Source organism: Sorex araneus, chromosome X (genome assembly GCF_027595985.1).
Source record: "Sorex araneus isolate mSorAra2 chromosome X, mSorAra2.pri, whole genome shotgun sequence".
Lineage (NCBI taxonomy): Eukaryota > Metazoa > Chordata > Mammalia > Eulipotyphla > Soricidae > Sorex > Sorex araneus.
In genome coordinates this window covers 157,683,914-157,704,010 of record NC_073313.1, presented here as the reverse complement: position 1 = coordinate 157,704,010, position 20,097 = coordinate 157,683,914, and the positions used below count along the sequence as shown (strand labels likewise).

At 68.3% G+C, this 20,097-nt stretch overlaps 2 protein-coding genes across 2 annotated transcripts in view; one reads left to right on the top strand and one right to left on the bottom strand.

Annotated features, from left to right (window-relative positions):
• The window catches only part of ANKMY1 (ankyrin repeat and MYND domain containing 1), a 28,320-nt gene extending 19,084 nt beyond the window's left edge, over positions 1–9,236 (top strand). Inside the window, exons 14-20 of the mRNA XM_055121186.1 lie at positions 780–887; positions 2,134–2,265; positions 3,461–3,574; positions 3,656–3,821; positions 6,059–6,134; positions 6,199–6,371; positions 9,094–9,236. Of these exons, the coding sequence (XP_054977161.1) occupies positions 780–887; positions 2,134–2,265; positions 3,461–3,574; positions 3,656–3,821; positions 6,059–6,134; positions 6,199–6,371; positions 9,094–9,218 (894 nt within the window). The 3' untranslated portion in view covers positions 9,219–9,236. The remainder of the gene's footprint in view (positions 1–779; positions 888–2,133; positions 2,266–3,460; positions 3,575–3,655; positions 3,822–6,058; positions 6,135–6,198; positions 6,372–9,093) is intronic.
• Positions 9,237–9,518: 282 nt separating this feature from the next.
• Positions 9,519–19,850, bottom strand: GPC1 (glypican 1). Its single transcript, XM_004620682.2, has 9 exons — positions 19,419–19,850; positions 13,337–13,495; positions 12,633–13,003; positions 12,256–12,421; positions 12,028–12,158; positions 11,828–11,947; positions 11,613–11,746; positions 11,357–11,532; positions 9,519–10,603 (listed from the first exon to the last, which is right to left on the bottom strand). Exons 1-9 carry the CDS (start codon positions 19,579–19,581, stop codon positions 10,371–10,373), a joined length of 1,653 nt encoding a protein of 550 aa, XP_004620739.2. The 5' UTR covers positions 19,582–19,850; the 3' UTR covers positions 9,519–10,370.
• Positions 19,851–20,097: the final 247 nt, after the last annotated feature.

Below are 20,097 nucleotides of genomic sequence, written 5' to 3'. Positions count from 1 at the left end.
TATAGAGAAGGGCTGCGGAGGTCCAGCCATCATGACTGTTGTCCGGTTGGAAGAGGGTGTGGAGAAGTTCCTGGGCAGTGCCTCCTTACCCTGGCCAGCCCCCACACTGCCACCTAGTGAGTTAGGGAACAGTGCCACGTGGGGTAACTCGCTGGAAGCACCTCGGGGATGTCAGTGAGGCTTTGAGGGTCCCTGGAGAGGGAGCAGGACAGCAGGGTGCACGGTGGCAGGCGTGGGTCTTCAAATTGGCCGTCCTGTCTGCACGGTCACAAGGAAAGGCCTTATAGGGGCCGCGGGGGCTCGCTGGAGGAGGCAGTGAGTCCACAACTCGTGCAGCGGCAGCTTGGGAGGGACACGGCAGGCAGAGTCCAACTACAAGTCCAGCTCTTGGCTCCATCTGCTCTGAGCTGTGAAGCCACGTGGCCACACTCCCAGGCCGTCCCCTGTCCCCTGTCCCCCCTGAAGCTGGTTAGTCCGGGGTTCCCGTGTGTGTGCGGAGAAGGACACCCCTCAGGCCTTGGCCGTCCACTCATAAGCCCTCCCACCCCTTGGATCTACCATCCTCCCCTTGACCACGCCCCCTCCCCTCATCTGTTCATCTGACCTTTCACCCAGTCGGTCAGAGTTAGGGATCTCAGGAGTGCCATAGTGGAAAACGGGCACGGCCAGTGCAGTGGGGCGTCTCCATGGCCCTGTGGCACTGGAGTTAGCAGTAGGTGCTGGGTTCTGGGTGCCCAGAAATCTGGAGTGTCTCACCTACGGGCTTGCCTTTCTCCCAGCATGCCCAGGATGTGGTCCAGCTTCTCCTGTCCCACAAGGCAAACCCCAACCTGCTGTGGAGTGGGCACTCCCCACTCTCCCTGGCCATTGTCAGCAGGAATGACCTGGTAAGCAAGCTTCAGGCACGGAGCGGGTGCTGGTGTTTCTGCTTGTCAGCACCTGGAATGGACGGTGATGTGAGAGGGGGCCTGGGGCTAAGGGTTGTGATCTGACAACAGAACTGTCATCCATCCACTCGCATATTACCCATCCACCCACCCACCCACCCATCCACTCACCCACCCACACATTACTCATCCACCCATCCACCTATCCACCCACCCATCCAACCACCCACCCATCCACCCATCCACCCATTCATCCACCCACCCATCCACCCATCCTCCCATCCGTCCACCCGTCTACCCATCCACCCATCCGTCCACCCACCCACCCATCCACCCACCCATCCACCCATCCGTCTACCCGTCTACCCATCCACCCATCCACCCACCTTTCCATCCACCCACACATTACTCATCCACCCACCCATCCACCCATCCACCCATCCACCTACCCATCCACCCACCCACCCATCCACCCGTCCACCCACCCATTCACCCACCCACACACCCATCCACCTGTCCAACAATACATCCACCCTTTCTTGTACCCATCCATCCACCCACCTGTCCAACAATTTGTTCATCCATCCACACATCCATCTACCCATCCATCCACCTGTCCATCCACCCATTCATCCATCCTGTGTATCCATCCTGTGTATCCATCTGTCCATCCATCCATGTACCCATCCATATGTCACTCCGCAGCATCCTTCTGTCACTTACCTGCCCATGAGTTTTCCATCCATCCGTTTCCCCATCCACCACTACACCCCCATCTACCTGTTCTACCCATCCATTCTTTGTCTGTGCCCTCACCTCCCTCCCGCATGTGCCCTGCCCACCCGTCCTCTCTCAGCTGTCCCTTCTGGGGCACGCAGTGCAGGGCGCCTGTGCTCCCGACGGGGTGTGGGCTGCCACGGGGTTCCTAGCTGCTCGTGGTGGGTCGGGAGGACAGGCCGCTCGGACAGGGGCTTCGCTGTTGGGGGTGTGAAGTGGGTGTGAATGAATGGATGGACAGATGGGTATATAGGATGGGGGGCTGCTGAGGTGGCTGGGTCTCCAGCGTGGGCCTGGCATGATGCAGGGGTCACGGCCAGGGGCAGATGAGGCACTGTTGGGGCTCTCGCCCAGCTGACCCCCAGGAGTCCCCGCCCCCTGCCTGATAAGGAGGAGCTGGGGGAGGACAGGCCGGCCCATCACTGGGGTGTCCCGGTGGGTTGGGACCTGTGCACCCTCCCCGATGCAGATCGTGAAGGAGCTGCTGACCCATGGTGCTGACCCCAACCTGCTGCTGACCAAAGGCCTGGGCAGTGCGCTCTGCGTGGCCTGTGACATCAGCTGTGAGAACCACAGGAGCCTGGACAGCTCCATCGCCCTGGTGAGACCCTCCAGCGGTGGGGACGGCAGCCCCCCCGCCGCCCTTCCTGGTCTGGCCCTGTCCACGGCCCCCTTGGCTGCCCACCCGCAACAGGCACACACAGGGGGGCAGTGTGTCTTCCTGTGTCCTGGGTCAGCCCCTCTTCTGACTTGCGTCCTCTCTGCCCCTCTGCCCCTCTCCCATGCTTGCCCGGCTCTGGCCCATCCCCACCCCCAGTCTGGATGTGTCGCTAGGAACCAGCTCACTTTCTCAGAGTCACTTTTTACTTACCAAGTTGTCATTTTCACACTCATGAAGAGTCGAAAGAAGATGCAGTGAGGCAGATGCACCTGGAGCGGCAGCCACCCCGCCCCCCGCCCCACGCTCACCCCCAAAGCCCACGCTCACCCCCAGGCCCCACGCTCACCCCCAGCCCTGGGCCCCACACTCACCCCAGTCTGCACCCTGAGAAAGCCACCATCTCTGTGTGCGAGTCATCGGGCACTTCCTGTCACACTTCCTGCCCGTCTCCCCTGCTTGCACTCTCACCCGAGATGCCCACCTGCCCACGGGCCCGTCCGTGCCCAGACCTTCTCACTGATCTGCAGTGGCTCCCTCTGGCCTGCAACCCCCCACGTTCACTGTCACCACCTGCCCCAGGCATCAGCTCACCAGCGCCCCAAGAAAGGGCTCAGGCGGGGAGATGGACACTGCAAGGGCAGCTCCTCAGAGGGCTCCAGGGGCACGCAGGTGCCACTCTCCCGCAGTGCCCGCCCTCCAGGGTTGTACCAACTCTCCTGGGGTCAGCAGCTGGGCCTGGAGCACGGAGACCGGAGACCACACGCCTGTCCCTGCCCGTGGAGGAAGCAGCCCCACACTGCCCTGACCGAGGAGTTGGGCCAGTGCCCAGTCAGGCTGGGGCGCCCCATTTGTCTCACAACTTCACCCTTGGAATAAGGTGGCTTGTGTGGGAGTGCAGGGGACACTCACAGGGGACAGCAGCCACTCTCACAGGACAGAGGCCACTCATGGGGGACAGTGGCAACTCCCATGGGGACAGTGGCCACTCCCACAGAGGACACTGACCACTCCCACGGGAACAGTGGCCATTTTCACAGGGGCGGTGGTCATCCCCTGGGCCTGGCCCCTGCTGAGCAGGCCGGTGGCCCGTGGGGCCGGAGGGCAGGCCCAGTGTAACTCGACCTCTGTCCCCCAGATCGACCGGCTCATCAGTTTCGGGGCTGACATCCTGAACCCCGTGACGCTCACGCAGGGGGACAGGGTGGCCGTGGGCACTGCTGTGGACTACGGGTACTTCCGGTTCTTCCAGGTGCGGCCCCGGGGGTCGGGAGGGGGCTGGCCTCGGCCCGTGGCCCCGTGCAAGCTGGTCCTGGGGCCATGCTGTCCGCAGGACCGCAGGATCTCCCACAGCGCCTTCCACACGCTCCTGCCGCACGAGCGTGACACGCTGGTGGCCTGGAAGAGGCTGCTGGAGCACATGGGCTTCCTGCTGCGCAGCGCCGTCCTGGCCCGCGAGGCCCATTGGGAGCCCCGCGTCCTGTACCTGAGCAAGCGAGGTATGTCAGGGGCAGGCGGGCGGACGGGGCGGCAGGCTGGGGCCCATGGGGCGGGGCAGCTGCTGACAGCTGCGGCACGAGGGACAGCGACAGCAGGGCCACAGCCGGGACCTGAGTGGAGAGTGGGCACAGTGGACACCAGCACAGTGGACACCAGCACAGTGGATGCTGAGCATAGCACACACCCAGCACAGTGGACATCAGCATGGTGGATGCCCAGCACGGTGGATGCCAGCACAGTGGATGCCCAGTATGGTGGATACCCAACATGGTGAATGCCTAGCACAGTGCACGCCAGCACAGTGGACACCCAGCACAGTGGACCCCTGGCACAATGGACCCCCGGCACAGTGGACCCCCGGCACAGTGGACACTGGTGCAGTGGACACCCAGCACGGTGGACGCCAGCACGGTGGATGCCAGCACAGTGGACGCCCAGCACAGTAGATACCCAACACGGTGGATGCCCAGCACGGTGCATGCCCAGCATAGTGGATGCCCGGCACAGTGGACGCCCGGCGCAGTGGACACCCGGCACAGTGGATACCCGGCACAGTGGACACCCGGCACAGTGGACACCCAGCACAGTGGACACCCAGCACAGTGGACACCAGCACGGTGGACACCCAGCACAGTGGACGCCAGTACAGTGGATGCCCAGTACGGTGGATGCCCAACACGGTGGATGCCCAGCATGGTGCACACCAGGACAGTGGACCCCTGGCACAGTGGACCCCCGGCATAGTGGACACCCAGCGCAGTGGACACCAGCACAGTGGATACTCGGCACAATGGACACCCAGTGCAGTACAGGCCTAGCACAGTGGACACCCAGCACAGTGGACGCCAGCAGAGTGGACACCCAGCATGGCGGACACCAGCACAGCACACACCCAGCCAGCCATGTTCCGCAGCTGCCCTGGCTGTCCCCAGCCTGGGGGCACACTCAGCCCCGCACGGGCCTGGATATACAGGCCAGGCCCTTCCCGCAGGGGACCTGAGCATCTGGGCTGTGCTGAGCCAGGGCAGCCCCACCTCAGGAGGCTGTGCAGGGGTGGGCAGAGACCCTCCAGGGGCAGGTGCGGGTGGGGCTGGGGCTGTTTCCTCCCGGGGCCTCCTGAGGGCTGCTGGGGGGCTCGCGCTGGGGCCGTGATCCCTGGGGCCAGCCGCTCCCAGGGAAGCCCGTCCTTCCTACTGGCCCTGCCCACTCAGACCAGGGCCTTCTCCCTCTGCCCAGTGGCAGGAGGTGGCTGGGGAAGCACAGTGCCTCCCCCCGGGGTGGATGGGCCTCTTCCCACGCACTGGACAGCCTCCACCCTAGAAACTGCTCAGGGACATGGGGGCGGCCCCACTGCCGCCCTGGGCCGGGGCACGGCTGGGCCGGGAAGGGGCCATTCTCAGGAGGAGAAGGGGAGAAGGGAGAACCCGCCACTAATCACTCGCACGGGCAGCGGTGACTGGCCTGGGTCTGGGTGGGCGTCTGGGCCTTGGCCCCCCTACAGAGGGGAGGAGAGTCTAGCAGGGCAGCTGGGCCGCCAGTGCCCACATACCTCGGGGGTCTCGCCACCTGTTCTGGGCCGGTGGCACTCCGTGGGCTGGGGCTGGGGCCAGGGCGCTGTGGGGGACGCTGGAGAGAAGCATCAATAGGGACAAGGTCAGGCCCACAGCCGGACACTCACCACGGCATGTCCAGCATGACACAGGACCCTGGGAAGCACCATGGCGCCTGCCAGCACGGGGCTTATCCCAAACAAGTGCCCTGCTAGCTGTGGCTGGGCCCCAGAGGTGCCGGGGGACACGAGCACTGTGGATGGCCCCGAGAGACGCTGACTCCTGGGCCCGCTGGCCTCTGCCTGGGAAGGGAGGGACCCTGCCCGCCCCAACCTGGGAGGGTACTGAGTCCCCCACCCCCCAACTGGATCCCACTGCAGCACCTTGCAGCCCGCCAGGACCCGAACCCTGGCCTGCTCCTGCTCGTGTTCCAAGGAGCCCCCTCTCAGCCCTGGTGCACAGGGCAGAGGACCCCACTTCCTGACCAGCCATGTTTCTTTGCGGGGTCCCTGTGTTCTAGGGCGGGTGAGGAAGCAGAGGTAGCACTGTGGGGGCTGGGGGCAAAGTGTCTCAGCCAGGACCTGCCAAAGCATCAGGGGCCCCTGCCTGCTTTCCCCGCTGAGTGCCCTACCCCGGGCGGCAGCGTGAGTGAGGTGAGGGGCGCTGACGTGGGTGTCTGGGCACAGCGGAGCTGATCCACTACAACAGGCTGAGGCGGAAAGGCCTGGGCAAGAAGATGTCCATCCGAGAGGACCCCATGCAGTGAGTGTTTGGCGGGGCGGGCGGTGGGCGGGGCCGCTGCGGCCCCCAGCTCAGCGGCCGGCAGACCCCCTTGCAGGGTACCCTTCTTCAAGTTCTGCTACCAGTGTGGACGCTCCGTGGGGGTGCGGCTGGTGCCCTGCGTCCGCTGCTATGGCGTGCTGACGTGCAGCAAGTCCTGCAAAGGCCGCTTGTGGGTGGACATCCACAAGAAGGAGTGCGGCCAGTTCCAGGCGCTGGGTGAGTCCGCGGGGGTGGGGGCGGTGCTTTGCTGGGACCCAGCGCCCAGGGAGGGGGTGCCTCCAGGGAAGACGGAGATGTCCTTGCAGTGAAGCAGCCCTGCCTCTGTCCCCTCCCGCTCTGGACAGTGGGCAGGAGGGGGTGCCTTTGTCTGCTCGTACTAATGGCCAGTTTCTAATTTCTTTGGGGTTTGTTGGGAATCCTGGGCGATGACACCAGTAGGTTTGGGGGGGCTCCTGGGAAGGTGAGGCTCAAGGGCCAGCCCTCCAGGCACCCACAACCATCAATGCGGGCACTCGTGTCTTTTCCACTCATCCGTGTCTATTCAGGCACCTCCCCCCATCACAGACACCCACAGCACATGGGCCCCACGTGCTGCAGAGCACACATATTGCGCCATGCAATATGCATCATGCCACATTCTAGCACACTTCAAAAGTCGCACACTCCACATTTAACATACCATTCAAGCCACACAACATGCACTCATTTATCACAGCAGACACTGCAGGCCCGCTCTGCAACCGTGGTTGTAAATGGGACTTGTGCGGGGACATGGAATGTCCAGGTAGGAGCCTTCCCGGCCTCATTTGGAAGGCACAGCACCCCCACTGCACCTGAGCATGAAGCACGCACATACATGGGCAGGACACACGTGCTCACACAGGACGCACGTAAGCACATGCACTCAGGACACAGGCAGGATGCATGCATGCAGCACACATGCACATATTTGCTCAGGACGCAGGCAGGACCTATGCATGCAGCACGCATGCACACATGCACTCAGGATGTAGGCAGGATGTGTGCATGCACACATGTAGGCACACATGCTGTTGTCCTCCACTGTGGACACAGGCAGACTCCCGAGGTGGTTTTCTGTTGACGTTCTCCAGGACGTTCGAGAAAGTAGTGTCTTGTGCTTCCTGCACTCTCGCTCCAGCTCAGAAGAGGTTGTGGCCACATTTTAGGTTTGTTTTGGGGGCCACACTCAGTGTACTTGGGGGCTAAGCGTGCACTGTGCCGAGGAGCGAGCCTCTCGGTGCCCTGGGGAACGTGTGTGCTGGGGATCCAGTGACACTCTGGGCAAGGCAAGAGCTCCACTCCTGGATTGATCCCGCCTCACTAACGTGTGGAAGGTTCTGGAAGACTTCTCCCCTGCACCCACCCCTCCACTTTCCCCCAGTCAAATACAGAGCCTGCTCCGTCTTTGGGCTCAGAAACGTGTGTCCCGGGGGGTTGGTGGAGATTTCAGGGCCCACTTCCCAGTCGGCAGTGATTCTTCTGATCTGAGGAGCTACCGAGGGGCTGCCCTCTCCTGGGCCAGCAGCATCTGCCAGCATCTGCCAACCCTCACGGCCTGGGCACCAGGAAATTCCTAGAGGAAACCATGGGGGAAGCAGTGCTGGGTGTGGCGGGCAAGGAGGCGGAGCCTCCGCTGGGCGGGGCCGGTAGGGGGCGGAGCCTATGCTGGGCTGGGCCTGTGGGGGCACAGCTCATGCTGGGCGGGACTTTGTGTGGGGGTGTGTCTATGTTGGGCGGGACTTTGTGGGGGTGGAGTCTGTTGGGCGGGGCTGGTAAGGATTGGAGTCCAGGTTGGGAGGGATGTTGTGGGGGCGGAACCTATGCTGGGCGGGACCTGGGAGGGGCGGGGCCTGCTGAGCTAGACCTGTGCTGAGGGGGCAGTCTTGGCACGAGTGTGCATAGCAAGGTGGGGGTTCACTGCTGGTGCAAATGTGAAGAGAAACCGGTGTCCCTCGAGGTCCGCCCGGGGAGGTGAGATACTGGGACGCCCAAGCGTCAGGTCTGCAGGCTGACAGGGCAGTGCCCGCGGCTCCTTTTGCCCCTTGCAGGCTGGCCAGTGGCCTAGCGGCTGTGGGCAGGACAGGCAGCCTGGGGTTGGGTGTGCGCTGGTTCCTGCTGTCCTTCAGGGGCTGGACAGCCGAGCATGGCCGGCTGTGGGCCTGCAGGAGAGAAGCTGAGACAGTCCTGCTTCCTGCACAGCTTCCTCCCACCACTGCCCTGCTCTACCTCCTCCAGAGCCAGCAAGGGGGTGCTGGGTGCACGGGGCGGGGGTGTTGGCTGGCCACTGGGCGTGAGGCCTCCTCCCAGACACCCACCTGGATTGTCGGGGTGCTGGGCTGGGAAAAGGTCTCACGGCAGGAGTGTTGGAGCAAGGGGGGCCTGGTGGAGCAGCCGGAGTGCAGGGCAGGGCAGGTCGCTGGGGCTGGACGCCCCACTGATGAGGGCAGAATCTGACAGGGGTGGGGATGGGCACCGATACCCGATTCCTCCACCCCAGACTGCTTAGCCCTGCCTGTGGATGCTCTCCCCTCCCGCTCTCAGACTCTGCAGCCCCACTTAGGAGTTCTCCCTCCACCAGCTCAGGTTCCGCGGGCAGCAGCCACCTTCACACCTGGCGCGCCCAGGAATCCTTGTGCAGTCAGAGCTGGTCCTTGATAGACTGGTGCCCGCGGGGCCTAAACTGGGGGGCTTTGGGGAGCAGACCGGTCACATGTCTCCATTCACATAACTGTAGACACGTGCGAAAGCCTATGGGCATGGAGGGGTGCTTGTACGGGGAGCAGAGTCCACCGCCGGTGTGTGTGTGTGGGGGGTCTGTGGGCAGTGCCCACCGCGGGTGTGTGTGTGGGGGGTCAGTGTCCATCTCGGGAGGCTCTCGACAGCAGTGCCCGATCCCACCTGGCTCTTTGCCCAACAGGTGCTGGGACACATTACCACAGGATCACAATCCCCAGGCTGCACAGGGTGCACAGGGCAGTGGCTCTTCACAAGGAACATGCGAGCCCCAACCGGCTGCACTACACAGACTACAGCCAGGAATGAGCGGGGCCGCCCACTGCAGGCCTCCCGTGCCCCCCCTCAGCCTCTGTGCACCCCCCAGCCTCCAGGATGGGGTGACCAGGCTGGCGGTGGCCAAATACAGGAGCCTGTGGCAACTCTCGCTGGGCTTCAGGTTTCCATGCGCCGGGGCCATCTGGGGGAGGGGGCGGGACCCACAGTGTGACCCTGCGACAGCCCAGCGGGCCAAGAGCCGTGGAGGTGCAAATGGACCCTACCCCGTGGGCAGCGTGCTGGGCAGGGCCCAGCTCCCAGCCCCACCACACTGCAGGTCACACTCACTGCGGATGTTCAGCTCTTTATTAGCACAAGGACCGCAGTGGTTGGTGGCGGCCGTGGCGGGCACTGCACTGCAGGCCATCAGGGGTGGTACAGGGCCCCGCTCCATGCCACAGGCCCTGCCTGAACCACACTCTTCCCCCCCGAGAGGAAGAGCAAAGCCGGCCAGTGGCTGCTCAGGGAGGCTAGGTGGCTCGGCACCCTCAGGCCCTGGCCAAGGACGAGGTGCCCCTCAGGGGTCCCCATGGCCCAGACGCAGAGGTATCTGGGCTGACACCTGCACCTTCTAGAAAGCTCTGAGCAAGCCCACTGGGGCCTGTGTCTTCACTCACCAGGGCAACTCCAGGGCTGGCCGGTGCCAGGGGCACCACGGGTCCCTGAGGAGAAAACATGAGGCCGGCCCTCACCCAGAGGCTGCAGCCTGGGGCAGAGGTGGCATCGGGGGTCCAGCTGAGTCGGAAAGTTCATGCACGACCTCAGAGGCCCCACCAGACCGAGGGTGCAGATGGAGACTGGAAAGCCACACCCCCTCGGCGCGCTTGCACTGGTGTCAGCAGGAGGTGGCAGGAGAGGAAGGCACAGTCTTGCGCCCGGCAGAGGTACTCCTCGGGGCGCCCCCACAGCCCCAGCACCCCCAAACTCCCTGAATTACATGGCTTAGGGGGCACTTCGGCTGACCTGAAGACCTGATACAAAATTAAGAGCCAGGACTGGACGGCACCCCCAGCGCTGCCGGCCATGGCCCCTCACTGTCCCTCACCCCACCCTGGGCCTCGCCGGACCACGGGGGACTCAGTCTTGTCCGAGCAGACTCTGGTAGCCTTAGTCTGTGGCCTTGGTCGCTGGGGCCGTGGACAGTTACCGCCACCGGGGCCTGGCTGCTGAGAGGACCAGGGCAAGGAGCAGGAGCAGGAGGGACGAGTGGGGCTGCGGGCGCCCCACCCCTGAGGTCTTCTGGCCTTCCTGCTCCGACAGGCCGGGCAGGGCGTGGGTCAGGGGCGTCCTGGAGCTGGAGCTCTTCCTGCCTCCCCTGCGTCCACACACGTCGTCTGGGCAGCCGTCACCACTGCCTGAACCACTGCCATCATCACCTGGGGGACGGAAGGAAGGCTCTAGCAGTCCCTCCAGCCTCAGGACCCCACCCGGCCCCAACCCGCTCCTAGGTCTACCAGGGCGGAGTGACAGCCTGGCCAGGTTTCTCTGCAGAGCTGCACACGGTTGGGGTATTCAGGCCCTGCAGCACCCCCCTCCCCCCCGCTTAGAACTGTGGCGATACCCAGGCACCCTTGCAAAGGCCGGCTCCTGGGGGTGGTCTGGCCCAGCCCACCTCTGTCCTGGTGGTCCTGCCTCGAGACTGTAAGCCCCGCCCTGGCAGCCCCATCTACACAGAATTCAAACCCCACCCCAGAATGGAAGCCCCGCTCTGGGCCTGACAGCTCCACCCACGGATTAGAAGCCCCGCCCTGGCCCTGACAGCACCACCCACAGACTGGAAGCCCCACCCCTGATGGCCCCACCCCAGAATGAAAGCCCGGCCCCAGATGGCCCAACCCCAGAATGGAAGCCCCGCCCTGGGCCTGACAGCTCCACCCACGGACTGGAAGCCCCGCCCTGGCCCTGACAGCCCCGCCCCTGATGGCCCCACCCACAGACTGGAAACCCCGCCCCTGATGGCCCCGCCCCAGAATGGAAGCCCCGCCCTAGCCCTACTGGCCTCCAGAATGGAAGCCCCGCCCTGGGCCTAACAGCTCCACCCACAGACTGGAAGCCCCGCCCCTGATGGCCCCGCCTCGGACTGGAAGCCCCGCCCCTGATGGCCCTGCCCCAGGCCTCCCGGCTCTCACTGGCGTCCTGGAAGTCCACGTCGTCACCATTGTAGGCACTACGCAGCCGATTGGTCATGATCTTCAACTGCATGATCTGCTGACGGATGCTCATGTCCGGCTTGGTGATGTCCACCTCCACTTCCGGGTTGTTAATCTGGTTGGCCAGGCCATCGCCCATCACCTCCGGGAGGTACCTGGCGCAGGCAGGGCAGGCGGCGTCACGCCCACGGCCGCCCCCAGCCCTGCCCGCTCCCTGGCCGCGGCCAGCACCTACCGGCCCCGGGCCATGCCGTTCCAGCAGAGCTCCTCACTGGCGGTGCTCATGGCCAGCTTCTCACTGCACAGCGTCCCCGGGAGGCCGACCCAGAAGTCCTGTGCTACGCGCAGCTGGGCCTTGGCCTCGGACACCTGCGGGGCAGCCGTCAGGACACGGGGCGTCCAGCCCGCTGCCCACCCCGCAGCCAGCGTGGCCGGGACGGGGGCACTCACCAGCTTCTCTAGGGCCCCCGTGGGGGGCTTTTCCGGGAGCAGCAGCTTGTCTCCACGCCAAGGCTCCTCGGGCACAGGGCCCTGGGGGTTCACTCTGGGGTTTCCGCAGCCCTGGATGACCTAGGGGAGGTGGCAGGGTCCTGGGGTCCGCCCTGAGCACCCCGGAGCACCCGCCTTGCCCGCCTGCCCGCCTGCCCCACCTTGGCCATGAGCGTGTCCTGATTGTCCTGGAGGGCGTTGATGGCCTCTGCCAGCCACAGGTGCACGCTGCCCATGACGTGCTCCGCGCCCGAGGGGCCCCAGAACTTGTCAGTGACGAGCGCCAAGGAGTCTGGGGAGAGAGAGGGGAAACCAGGTCTGCTCCAGCACGCAGGTTGGAGGGGTGCAGAAGGGGGGAATTCCTGCGCCGTCGTGGGCCGTGCGCTCACCCAGGAGGTTCCTCCACTCCGCGTCCAGGTCGGCCTGGTTGGCCAGGCAGCCCTTGAGCACGTTGCGGCAGTAGTCGGGGCAGGGGCGAGCGCCGGGCACCCCCAGGCAGGGCGCACAGTACATCAGTCTCATGAGGGCCCTGGCACACTCCGGGCCCAGGGGCACCTGGGGGGGCGAGGTGCGCTGAGTCCGCGGCACACCCTGGCCCCTGGGCCCCGCCCTTCTGGGGACCCTCGATGTAGAGGCCCTCAATCTCAGCTGCTATGCCAGGGGGGTGGGGTCCTGGCCTCCACTGGGTGCCACGCGGGCCAGGGGGCCCAGCTCTGGGGGGTGGCCCGCCCCGTCCTCCCGCACCCACCCGCCCTCAGCGGCGCACCTGAGCCACCTTCCGGACCACGTCCCCGGCCACGCCCAGGCCCTGCAGGAAGGCGCGTGCGGCCACGAGTGCGCGCGTGGCGCGCAGGCGTAGCTCGCGCGGCGCGTCCCCAAAGGGCCGCAGCGCCTCGGCCTGCTTGCCCAGGCAGTCCAGGTAGTCGTCGGGCAGCAGCAGGCGCGGCTGCAGCAGGCGCAGCAGGCGCTCGAGCAGGCGCGCCCAGAACTCGGCCAGCGTCTCCTCCAGGGGCAGCGCGGCCCCGCGGCAGTAGCGGCGCAGCTCGGCGTACAGGTCAGCGGCCGGCTCGCCCAGGGCGCGGGGCACGGCGGCCTGCAGGGTCTGCTCCGACTCGTTCAGCAGGCGCTGGAAGTGCTCTGCGGGGGCAGGAGGGGCGGCCTGGAATCCGGGGCCACCGTGTCCACTGGCTGTCCCCCACCAACGGGATGAGCAGGGGCGGGAGTGGCAAGGTGCCGTCTCCCCTCTCCCATTCCGACAGCCGCCTCCCCGGCGACCTCAGGCTTTGTATCAGTTCAGAAGTCACTTCCTGAACTGTACCCTACCCTCAGCCTCAGGCCATCCTAGGGCCCCTCCTGGACCTGCCCCAGGGGCGCACCTGCTCCTTCCTGCAGGAGGGTGGGCGGCAGGTCCCCCACCCTGAGTCCCAGGACAGCGTGGGCTCCGCAGGGTGGGCATGGACAGTCACTCACCATCGAAGGTGTGTAGCTGTGTGGCCAGCATGCCCTGCAGGGCCTGGCCACTGTCCAGGAGTGCCTCCTCCAGCTCTGCCCGGCTGCGGTTGGCCAGTCTCTCCTCCATGGCCGCGCTGCAGCACGTGGAACCCTGCGGGCAGATCCGCAGGTGCTCCCCTGCGGGTGGGACAGGGTGAGCGAGGGGACGGGGTGTGGGGGGACGGGATGGGGTGAGTGTGGGGATAGGATGTGGGGGCACGGGATGGGGTGAGTGTGGAGACAGGGTGGGGGGAAATAGGGGATCACACAGTGGGGACTGGACAGGGTGTGAGCAGAGCCAGGGACAGTGGGCCTGGGAGGAAGGCGTGGCTTGGGCAAGTCCACAGGTGTTGGGGGGCAGGGGGTGGGAACCCAGGGTGGGCGTGGACCCGCTTCTCCTCCCCCACCAAGGGTGAGGCCTGATGTGGATTCAGGCTGTTGGGGGGAGGACGGGGGCAGGGTGACAGCAGAAGCCCCCCACCCCAGTCTGGCTGAAAGCCCCTTCCAGCCTGCGCTTGGGACCCCTCCTCAGTGCCCCCCTGGTCCACACAGACGCACCCTATGAGGGATCACGCGGGTCCTGCAGGCACCCCCAGGCCAACTGTGCCCGTGCTCTGGCCCTTCTGGGTGGAGCCCCTCCCAGGGGGTGTGGGGTCCTGGGGGCATCCGCAGGCTGAGGCCTGGGAGCGTTCCCTGGACGCCATCGCCCACGCAGACAGGACATCAGGGGCTCTGAACGGGGGTCCCAGCCCCCCTCCCCAGCCTCCCCTGCCTCCAGCCCGGCGACCTGCGCTGTTCTGGCGGCCCCAGCCCGCCCCCGGCCCTCCCTCCCAGGCGACTCACGGGAGTGAAGACACGGAGCCAGAGCCGGGGTGCCAGGGAGCCCGGGGGGGGGGGCTGGCCGCGGCGGGCACCCCTCCCCCCAGGGCCCCCGCCCTCGCCTGCCGCCCACCCACTCGACCCCCACGCGGATGGGCAGACCACCCCCGCCCGCCTGGCTCGCGGCGCTTGCGGGTCTTTCCGGCCCACGGACCCCAACCCGAGGGGCGCCGCATCCCGGGGGCAGGGCGGGCCCCCCTGGGCGTCTGGGTGGAACAAAGGGCAGCGGCGCCCCCGCCCGCCCGCCGCAGGTGCCGGCGCTAGGGCCAGCCCAGGCCAGCCTCTGTCCAGCCCGACGCAGCGGCCCCGGGGGCGGGGCGGGCGGGCTGCGGCAGGGCGGGGGGCGCGGCCCCGAGACCCCGCGGCCGGGACGAGACGGTCGGCGGCGGCGCGGATCCCGGCTCGGCGGCGGCGGCGGGCGGACGGGCGCGCGGAGGCTCCGGCGCCGGTGCTCGGAGTGCCGGGGTCCACGGGGCAGGCCGGCCGGCCGGGCGGGCGGAGCCCCGGAGCCGGCGGCACGGTAGCTGGACGCGAGGATGCTGCGGCCACCGCGGCCCGAGTCCCGCAGCCGCACTGGCGCGCAGAGCGCGGGCGGCGGCTCCCGCGCGGCTCCGGGCTCTGGGCCCCGCCCCCGCCCATAGTCCCGCCCCCACGCCGGAGCCCCGCCCACTCACCGCCTCACCCCACGCCAGAGTCCCGCTTCCCTGCCCCTCGTTGCCCCGCCCACCCGCCTCCCGCTCCGCCCCCGCGGCGGAGCCCCGCCCACCCCGCTCGCCACCTGAGGAGGAGAGTGGGAGCACCAAGGGGTGACTGGGGAGGCTGCTCAACCCACGGGCGTCCCCTCCTTAGCTACAACAGCCAGATCCCCACCACTGCCTGGACACTAAGGCCACCGTAAGACCACCCCTCTTCTTCGGGACCCGCCTCCACCCCAAACATAGATCCGGAGACCCAAGACCACCCGCTGCCCCTGCCCGGTCTCGCGGCTGACCAGGACGAAGGTCCACAGCTCCCTGCAAGCTGCGGAGGGCAGTGGCAATGGGGGGGGGGTCCCCACGCCAGCTGCCCATCCTGGGAGGGTGAATCCAGGTAGCACAGCACAGGGGAGCGTGCGGGTCCACAGACAGGCATGACACCCAGCACTGCTCGGGGGCGGTGGGGGCTTGCTGCACCCAGCCACGTGGGCACCGTGTCCAGCAACACTGTGCACAGGGACTCACGGGGGCCTTCCGCGACCCAGCGCCAGGCTCGCTGCTTCTGCCCCTCGGGAAGCCTTTTCGGCACCTCCCAGCCAGCTCTGACCACCTTGCCGCTGTCCCTGGAAGCAGGGGGCTGGCTCTGCCCCCGCCCTCCCCTCTAGGCACACCTCACTCGGGCCAAGGACAGACAGCAGAGGGCACTCGAGGGGCAGCTGCCACCAGCTGGCCCCCCCGGGGCCCCTCAGCCTCACACAAGGGAGCTTCAGTCACCGCACGGGTCAGCCACTCACCGCCCCCCTCAGATTCCGGCCCAGGGGAATTCCAGGCGGGCTGCAGGGTGGCACTGGGCAGGAATGGACATGCTCGTGTAGGGGCAGGGCGCCCCCCCCCCCAGCTGCTGACTCAGCACGGCTAGGGGGGCGGCAGCTGCACCTGGCCCAGGTGCGCTGAGCCTGAGCACGGGCGTCAGACAGGCAGGCAAGTGCAGCTGGACCCAAGGGCAGTGCCCACCTGCGCTCCAGCTGAAGGCCAGCCCCAGAGGCCCTAGCGGAGGGATGGAGGGAGGGGCACTGTGGGGTGGCACCAATCTGGGAAAGGGGCCCACATGCCCAGGTGGGGATGTGGCAGGGCGTGCATCAGTGAAGGGGGTGGAAGGGGTCCAGGCGGGACTCAGGCCTGCTGGGCAAGGGGCCCGGGCCAGCTGCCCACACAGCAGGCTGTGTCCCCGAGTCCCAAGGGTGAGGCACGTCTGTTCAGCCCTGGCTGCAGAAAAAGTCAAAGAGCAGCCCACAGGCACTCACAGGACACGAGGGCCAGCCTGTGCTCTCTCTTTCTCTCTCACACACACACACACACACACACACACACACACGTGGACCCGCCCTTTGCTCACTCGGGTACTGGCCTGTGCTCACGGGCGCCTGCATCTGCCTCGGTGTGAAGTTAGTAACCTTCCGCCAGGCCTCCCAGGGGGCTCCGGGGAGCAGCCCTGGACACAGGGGGACCCTCGCTGTGGGCTCAGGAAGCGGGGGCAGGGAAGGGGAACGTGGGCTTCTCCAGCGCTAGCACCGCGTGATGGCCTTGGACAGATGGACACCAGGACGTCCCGGGCACAGGGGGAAGAGGCCACGGCCCCTAGACTGTGGGACCCGGCCACTTGGTGCCCACCCTCTGCGTCCTCCCCACGGCTCAGAGGACAATAAAGCCATGGCCAGCCCTGTGTCCAATGCACTGAGATGGCCCTGTGGTCGGGCCAGCAGCGGGCGGGCGTGGGGGGGGCGCATGGGCAGGGCGGGACAGCGTGGGGCGGGCGGGGAGGGGGCAGTGTGGGGGCGTATGGGCAGGGACGGGCAGTCTGGTTCACTGAGGGGCGTGGCTGATACCTCCCTGTCCCCCACAGCCCCTCAGGCGGTCAGCGAGTTGTCCCCGCGTCGCTCTGAGCCACCTGGAGACCGGGGACTGAGCCAAGCGTGGCGGCGGCTGGCGTCACCCTCCCCAGGGCCCGCTGGCGGTCACAGCAGGTGGGGTGGCTCCTGGGGCCCAGGCTCAGGGGAGCAGGTGCCAGGGAGGAGCTGAGACAAAGGGCCGGCCTGGACGTGGGGTGGGGGGCGCGCAGACCCCCGTGGGCAGGCGCAGCCAGGAGACCCTTGTCTGCCGCCTGGTCCCGCCCTGGGGGGCAGCAGGGGCCGACCCAGCCTCATGCAGGCCTGCGGGGGGCGGGCTTCCAGCCTGCCTGGGGTTCACTGGGCCTGGGGCTCCCATTTTCCCGTCCTTGGGCCCTCACTGACCGGCTGTGCGGGATGAGAAGCGGCACGGGGGACCCAGAGCAGGGCTCGGCCGTGACCTCGGTCCCACAGGCCGAGCTGGCCCCTTCTTGCCTGCAGGGCGCAAGCCAAGTGCCATCCAGGACAGCCCCGGGTGGGCCCCTGGGGCCAAGTGAGGGCAGGGGGCCAGGAGCTGGAGGGATGCGGCCCCCAGGGGCTGCCCTGTCACCCGGCCAAGCCAGGAGCCCAGGGAGCATTTAGCACAAATGAGCCTCTGCCTCCCTGCCCAGCCCCTGGGGCTCGTGGGGCCGACCTGCCCACTATGGCGAGCGCTGCCCCTCAGGCCGACGGGTCACTGCACACACGCGAGGGGCTGCTGAGAGAGAGGGTCCCGCTGGGGCCCCCAAAGCACCTGCCAGGAAGGAGAGGCACCGGCAGGAGGCGGCCGCCTCCGCAGGAATCTGCCCCGAGAGCCGGCGCCCCTGCCCAGGCCTGTCCCGACACAGCTGGGGATGCTGCCAGGAGCAGGCGGCCAGGCATGGGCTGGGGCCCTCAGGGACATGGCCCCGACCCCCACGGTGTGCCAGTGGCCCTCTGAGGGGCTGTGCTGCCCAGCCCCCTCCCCCGGACTGTGAGGCCTGTCCCCCAGGGCCCCACGCCGTCCACTCCTGCTGCCCCTGGCACCCCGGGCAGGCCCCAGACATCCACGGTGCCGTATGCCCCCAGAAGCGCGGCCAGTGGCTGTCCTGGGCCTCGGTTTACCCACTGTGCAGTGTCGGGGCCCTTCGAGACGGGGGAGCAGGCAGAGGCGCGTCCAGCCCAAGCCCGTTGCATCAGGCACTGCCCTGTTGTCTCCCCTGGGCACCCCGAGGGCACCCCCCCACGTCCTGCCCTCACCGGGGCTGATGAAACATGAGGTCCTGTGGCGGGCGGTGGCGGGGGCGGGGGGCAGTGGCCGCCCAGCGTGTAGGCGGGAGGTCCCCACACACAGGGCGGCTGCCCACCCGCTGGCCGGACACGCGGGCCTGGAAGGGCATCACGCTCCCGGGCTGGCCGGTCCTGTGGCTGCCAAAGAGCATCTGAAGCGTCCAGGGCAGGGGCAGGGAGACTGGCCCAGACTGGACACCACTTGTGGGCACAGGTGACCTGGCAGAAGGCCGGTGTGGCCCCCACCGGCAGCCCCTGGACAGCGCAGCCAAGACCACGCCCCCCACCTCCACACTGGTTGGTGCTGGGGACAGCCCGCGCCTAGTCAGGCGTCCACGCAGTGACGCTTCATCACGCGCATGGCCTCACACTGATGCCCTCCGCTGCCACTGTCCACACCACACCGCCCCTGCCGTCCACGCAATGACGTGGGGCCACACACCCGACGCGGCCGGAGGCCCCCTGCCGCACCTATCCATGAGCCACAGCCAACATCCCTGGCGCGGCCTCCCTGTCCAGTCGTCCCGCCGCCGGCGCAGCTCCGTTCCACCCCCACGAGGCGCACAGGCCGCCCACACGACACCAGCTGCGCCGTGGACGCTCCAGCAGGGGAGGGGGAGGCCCGCGCGGGCACCAGGGGGCGCCCGGTGCGCAGGGGCATGAGCCAGCGGCAGGACAGGGCCGCGGCTGGCCACTGGCCGGGGAGGTGACCGTTTGCTCTGCCCCACGTGGTGCTGACACAGCCCCGCGCGGCCTCGGAAGGCCCCGGCGGGGGGCGGGGGCGCAGCCCAGGGACCCCCGAGGTAGCACTGGGGGGGGTGCTCAGGGCGCACGGGGACGCCTGGACATGCGGGGCGGCCAGCGGCGCCCTCCCGGCCCACTGCCCCCGGCATCCCTGCACCGCGGCCCCCTTCGGCTCGCTCTGTCCGGCCCTGGTGCTGCCCAGAGCGGCCACTGTGGTCCCCGTTAACCCGGCCAAAGGCTCCAAGTACGCGGGAAAGTTTGGGGGAGGGTCAGAGGCGCAGGGGCCGGGTGGGCAGAGTCCGGGCAGCAGAGGGGCGCCGGGCCTGGCAGGGGGTCCCCAGGGGCTTCTCCGGGTGCGGGGGGCGCGTGGGAGCGCGCGGGCCATCCTAGGCCCCCCGGCCCGGACCCGGCGCGGTCCCCACGTGGCTCCTGGCGCGCGGGCAGCGCGAGGACGCGGCGGGGCCGGGTGGGGGTCCCGGTACCGCGCGCAGCCCCCCACACCCCCGCGGGCCGGGGCGCCCCCCTGCGCGGCGCCCCCCTCGCACTCACCCGAGAGCTCGGCGGCGGGCACGTCGCTCAGGCTGAAGCCCTTGGCGCCGTAGATGTGCCGGACCTCGGCGCAGCTGCGGGCCCTGCCCGCCGGGTCCCCGCGCGCACAGGCGGCCAGCGCCCAGGCGCACAGCAGCCAGCAGGCCGGCGCGCGGAGCCCCATGGCCCGGCCCGGCCCGGCCCGGGCGGCCCCGGGCCCGCGGCGCGCGGAGGCGGCGGAACAAAAGGCGGCGGGGGCCGGGGCCGGGGCGCGGGGTCGGGGCAGAGGCGCGGGAGCGGGACCGGGGCGCAGGGTCGGGGCCGGGACCAGGGCGCGGGGCGCAGGGTCGGGGCGCAGGGCCGGCAGAGGCGCGGGAGCAGGACGCGGGGCCGGGCCGGGCCGCCGCTCGGAGGGGACGCCCGGAGCTGCCCGGCCGGCCGGCGCCTCCCACGCCGCGGGAGGGGGCGCGGGGGGCGGGGAGACGCGCGCAGGGGCGCGGGGCGCGGGCGCCAGGGAGGAGCGGAGGGCGCAGGGGCGCGGGGCGCGGAGGCGCGCGCGGGGCCGGGGGCGTCCGGAAGCGCGCGGGCGGCGTGCGGGGGCCCGGCGGGCGGGGACCCCCACGCCCTGCGCCCCGGGCGGCGGCACCACCTGTGGGGCGGGAGCGCGGCCCAGGCAGGGCTTCCCCCGCCGGACGTGACG